Genomic DNA, 5,905 nt, shown 5'->3' on the forward strand with positions numbered 1-5,905 from the left:
TTTTTGGTCCTTTTGAGACAGGGTCTCCCTGTAGCCCCAGCTGACCTGGAACTCACTATGTAGACCAGGCTGGCCATCCACCTGCCTCTGCCTCCTAAGCACTGGGATTGAAGGCCTGTACCACCACCATGCCTTTAACCTTTAATCACACTCTACCTTCAAAAGATAATGAACTCCTTCACAGAAAGTGTAAGAGCCTCCCAACTCTTATGCTCTGTTTTTATCCATTTTACTTTTATATATGTTACAAGCCCATAATCCATTGTTGTTTTATTTTACTTATTTATTTTTTTGAGACAAAGTCTCCCACTCCTGCCTCCTGAGTGCTGGGATTACAGGCATGAGCTACTGTACCTGGCAGGAAGGTCTTCTATGTTTATCATCACTGTGGCCATTTCTAGAGGGCTTAACTTCTGTATGTAGATCCAGGTTTCTTTGGGGGTTCATAGTCATTCTACCATAATATGTCACGTAATTCAGATTTACTGGTAGTGAATTTACTTAGATTTTACTTGTCTAAGAAAAGCCTTTGTTTATTCCTGCTTTGAAGGAAGTTGTTTTTACTGAGTAAAGAATTTTATATTGCCTTTTTTCTCCTTTAATGATATTGTCTAATTTCTGATGAGAATTTTGCTGTAGTTCTTAACTTTGTTTCTACATTTGTCTTTCTCTAACTCCCTGTAAGATTTTCTTTGTCTTTTGGTTTTCAGTAGTTTGGGGATGCTCAGGTGTAACTCCTCCCCTCCCCTCTGTGTCTTTTCCTTGCTTAATGTTCTCTGAGATTCTTGGTGATTTGATGTCTTTCATAATTTTTTGAAAACTCTAAGTTATTATGTGTCTTTAATTTCTGCAGTCTAAGATCAACCCAGGGCTTTGCATGTGCTAGGCACGTGCTACAGTCATTGTTTCTAAAAGTATTTCTCTGTCCTGTTTCTCACTCATTTTCTGTGACTCCAATTAATGGATTAGATAATTTAAGTGCTCTGTTCTGCTTCTCTACTGCCCTGCCCCCCTTCTGTCTTACTTGGACGGCTTATACTGGCTGTTTCAAGTTTTGGTCCTTCCCCCATCCCAGTTGTGTCAGGTATGCTGGGAAACCTAGCAAAAGCATTTGTCTCATCTCTTACTTTTATTATTATTATTATTATTATTATTATTTTATTTCTAGCATCTGCATTTGATTCTTGTTCATAATTTCTATTTAGCCCTGAAGTTTTCCATCTCTTCATGGGTTATGTTTGATTTGTCCACTATAGCCTTAACATACTAATCATATTTATGATTCATAATAATTTTTAATTATTTTAAATACCCCACTAGGTAGTTCTAATATCTAGATCATCTCTCATTCTAGTTCATTGATTTTTCTGTCTCTTACCAAAAATTTTTTTCCCTTTCTTGATGTGTGTGTATGTCTTATAATTTTTATATTGAATAGCAGATGTCACATGTAGGACCAAAGAAACTCTCTAAAATAAGTAACTTTTTTGGTTGGAATGGGTTTGCTTCTGCTTCTGGGCCTTTGAGCCAGGATAGATTTGTTGTTCTATGATTACTTTCAGTACACCACCAGCTTTGTATTCTCTCATGTTACACTTAGAGTAGGGACAAGATTTTTCTCAGTCTTTCTAGTTCTCTTTTCTGCTTTAGACCTTCGTGTGTACCCCAGGTAGGCTCTCCCTGCCTGCTCCCCTCTCCCTGCAGTAGGCTGCTCTACTTGCTTTGCTAGCCAGGGGTAGGCTAGCAGAAGTGGCTTTCTGCTGTATTGATTCAGCCTCAGACTTAGGGAGCCTCTGTGTCCCTGCATCTCCAGGGTATAGCTGTCAGTGACCCTGTCCCTACCTACAGGTAGATTTCCTCCCTTCCCCTGTGTCCTGGAAGCAGCAAGCTTTGGTACCCTTCCCCCAAAGCTCCAGGCTTTGTCCCTTGAGAATAAAGGATCCAGGCAAGCCTCACATCTTCTATAGTATTCCTGCTCCTTCCCTCCAGGTCTGTACTCCAGCCATCTTCCAGCTTCCTCCATGCCCTGCTTCTAGTCTTTCTCCTAGAGTGCCTGAGTAGAGTAGCCAGGATGTGAACACCTGCCTTGTGTTCAAGACATCAAGGAATCTAGACTCTTCGTTCTATAACATACACCTGGCCTTTAACATCAGGTTAAAAATGTTTGCTGATTCTTTGCTACTGTAGTTTGTTTCTCTGTGTCTCTATGGTATTGTCTCTTCCCAACTCCACATCTACCAATAGCATTCTAGGAGCTTAAAATCAGCCATAGTGGAGATATTCCCACAGTACATAGTGCACATCAAGGCTTCTTCCCCTGAGAGCCAATTATTGAACATTTGCCAGACGACTGTTTGGAGAAAACCCAAAAAGGTTGACCATCAAGATTGGTGCCTTTGGTGAGTGGCTCTGAGCCTCTAGGATGGGTTCGGCAGGGTCATAGTACATGCTGAGGTCACCTCTGCTGCAGTGCAATCCTGAGCCATTTGATAGCCTCGCCCTGGGAGGCCCCTCCATACTAGAAGTGGTGTGAATTCATGTTCCTGCCTTCTCTCCCTCTTCCTTCAGACCGAAGCCAGGACAGCACAGCTGTGGCACTGTCAGACTCCAGCTCAACACAGGACTTCTTTAATGAGCCCACAAATTTCCTAGAGGGCTCTCGGAAGCCCTTCGCTGAGAAGAGACTGTCTGGGCTCAGTGCTCAAACAGGCCCAACTGGTAAAGACCTTCCAGGGCCCACAGAGGAAAAAGGTAAGAAGCCTAACTTGGTGAATTAGGTCTGTCTGCTTTGATGCCCTAGGGCAATCCAGGTAATGCTGAGGATTCCAGACCCAGGAACAGCTTAGACTTAAGCCTGGCTTCTGTTCTCATTCTTCTGTCTTCTGCTCAGGGATGTTGGTAAGTTACTTGCCTCTCTTGGGCCTCTGTTCTCCTTGTAGGATGGGAATGGTCCCAGTGCCTATACCCAGGAATTGTGAGGATTAAGTGAGGAAGCTCTTGAAGGTATTGACACTGAGCCTGGTGCACAAAGTATGCTGAGTGACAACTGTGTCATTGTTGTGATGACCCCCTACAGCCCAGTCTGGGAAAGCCATGTCCACAATGTCAGTACTTTTTTTTTTTTTTTTTGAGACAGGGTCTCCCTGTAGCTCTAGCTGTCCTGGAATTCACTATGTGGACCAGGCTGGCCTCGAACTCACAGAGATCCACCTGCCCCTGCCTCCTAAGTGCTGGGATTAAAGGCATGCGCCACCACTCCCGGCCTGAGTGCTTTTTTTTTTTTTTTAATTGGTAAATAGTTATTAGAAAAAGTCTTAGGATTCTAAATTTCACAAATGTGTTTTCTTTTTAGTCTGAATCACATCAGACTCCTTGGGAAATCTCCCTTTTTTGGGCAGAGGACTCTGATCTAAACTCAGGATATGCCCAACTCCCTTGAGATCCCCAAGCCTCCTTTGTGGCAGGCAGTCTGCAGAGCCCCACTTCTGGGCTGGTAAGGTGACTACAGGCACCCTTAGGCATTACTGGTATCACTCACAGGCTGTGACTAGTTGACCATGGATTTTGAAAGCTTTCTCACTCTGTGTGTGTGTGTGTGAGAGAGAGAATTCCTTTCTCCACCTCCCATCTTGCCATAAGAGCTCTGGAATTACAGATATGCTCTACTGTGTCTAACCTTACATGAGTTTAGGAAATTTAAACTCAAATCCTCATGCCTGTGTACCAAGCACTTTACCCACTGAGCTTTTCCCAGCCTGAAAACCTTCCCATTCTTGTTAAAGCCATGTGTACATGACCTTGCCAGTCCCATATTCAGTTGTCCCAGACCAGACACTACCTTTAACCATTTCATCTTCTCAGCCATCTTAGGAGGAAAGCACTGTGACTTTTCCTATTTCCTGAACGGAGAATCCAAGACTGAGAAAGGGTCAGGAGTTCAACCTTATTCCTATTTCCTGAGCGGAGAATCCAAGACTGAGAAAGGGTCAGGAGTTCAACCTTAATTATTACTCTATGCTGCCTTCTGGGTAGGCTGGATAGGGGATAATCTGTATACTCTGGGGTCCCAGGCCTAACCTTAGCAAGTTATTGCATAGGCCCTGGATGAGAAATATGGCTTGGGAGCTCATGTGCAATTTTGGGAATGGAGCCAAAGTCATTTACAGGAAGATGGGCTTCTTGTTCTTTGCTCCCTGCTAGCTTCCCCTGGCTGGCCTTATAGGAGACTTACCAGGTAAATTTACCTGTATTGGTTTCCATCGAGAGATAAGGTTAAAGTCAGGTGTAGTGCCATATACTTGTTATCCCAGTACTCAGAAGGCTGAGGCTGGAGGATCACAAATTTGATAACAGACATAGCAGGTTCCTGTTCCAAAACCAGAGGTGGTGTGGGGAGCACCCATTGCTCCACTTTCTCAGCAGTTACTAACCCCAGTCATGTTGACATTCTATAATATATATAAATGCACTGTAGGAAATTTAGAATAGGAAGGAACCAAGAAGTTTATGCTGTCTACATTCTAATAATTATTTTTATTTTATGCATATGCATGTATTGCCTGCGTGTAGGTAAGTGCACCCATGTCGTGCAATGTCCGTGGAGGACACAAGAGGCTGTGGAGCCCTTGGAACTGGAGTTATAGACAGTTGTTAGCTGCCATGTGTATGCTGGGATTCGAACCCGGGTCTTCTGCAAGAACAACCAGTGTTCTTAACCGCTGAGCCATCTCTCCAATCCCTAGCAAAGGTGTTTTCATGCTTGAGAACTGCCCAGAAAACTCACAGGACACATTTATAGAGCAATTGGTTTCTTGCTTATAATAATAAAATGTATATAAGGTTTACTTTAGATATTAAATTCTACATGTTTTAATTTAATTCCTTTGTGGCGTAAGTGATCAAAAGTGCCGCCAATCAAATCCATGGATTGTAGTATTATCAAGAATTTCTTTTCAGCCGTTGGGTGTAGCTAAGCAGTATCATAAAAACTTTAAGAATAGGTGCTGTAGTTACTTTTCCATTGCTGTAATAAACACCATGACAAAGGCAACATAGAAGGAAGAGTAAATAAACCAAATAGACTTACAGTTCTGGAGGGTAAGACTTCATCACGGCAGGGGAGACAGCTGGAGCACTCACATCTTCAAGCACGCACAGGAAACACAGGGAAAGAAACTGGGAATGGGATGACACTCTACATTCTCGAAGTCCACCCCAGCGACACACTTCTTCCAGCAAGGCCACACCTTCCAACTGATCTAAATTGATCCTAAAGTTTCGATGACCCTCTCCAAACAGTGACACCAACTGACCAAGTGTCCAAATACTTGGAGCCTATGGGGGATATTTTTATTCAAACTACCACAGGTGCGACTAAAAGGACATTTGGAATGTCCTCAACATCTCATGGGTGTGATGTATAAACATGCCACTTTTAAAATCAACATTTGTCTGGTTTCCAGCAATATTGAGCATCTTGTCGTGTGCTTGGTGGCATTAAACTCATTTTCCTGTGAATCTGTTTATTTCTTTTCCTGTGACAAGCCTAGACAGCTTTTGCCCAGAGTGAACAAAATCTGTTTTCCATTCCTTTTTAAGTCCACTTAAAATATTTTTAATATTCATAGGGCTGGAGAGTTGGTTCAGCAATTAAAAGCACTAGGACCTGGGTTTGAGTCCCAGCACCCACCTGGCAACTAACAACCATCTATAACCCAAGTTCCAGGGGATCTGACACCCTCTTTCTGACCTCTGCAGGCATTGCACGACACAGGTACCTCTACCTACATGTAGGCAGTACACTCATACACATAGAATAAAAATAATAGGGGCTGGAGAGATGGCCCCACAGTTAAGAACACTGGTTGTTCTTGCAGAAGACCCGGGTTTGAATCCCAGCACCCAC

At 43.1% G+C, this 5,905-nt stretch overlaps 1 protein-coding gene across 1 annotated transcript in view; it reads left to right on the forward strand.

Moving 5' to 3' along the window:
• Positions 1–5,905, forward strand: part of Cabin1 (calcineurin binding protein 1) — a 166,664-nt gene that overhangs the window by 98,925 nt on the left and 61,834 nt on the right. The window contains exons 27-28 of the mRNA XM_029565813.1: positions 2,569–2,751; positions 2,891–2,898. Coding sequence (XP_029421673.1) covers positions 2,569–2,751; positions 2,891–2,898 — 191 coding nt within the window. The remainder of the gene's footprint in view (positions 1–2,568; positions 2,752–2,890; positions 2,899–5,905) is intronic.

This window comes from Nannospalax galili, unplaced genomic scaffold, assembly GCF_000622305.1.
Source record: "Nannospalax galili isolate Female #2095 unplaced genomic scaffold, S.galili_v1.0 scaffold1359, whole genome shotgun sequence".
Classification (NCBI taxonomy): domain Eukaryota; kingdom Metazoa; phylum Chordata; class Mammalia; order Rodentia; family Spalacidae; genus Nannospalax; species Nannospalax galili.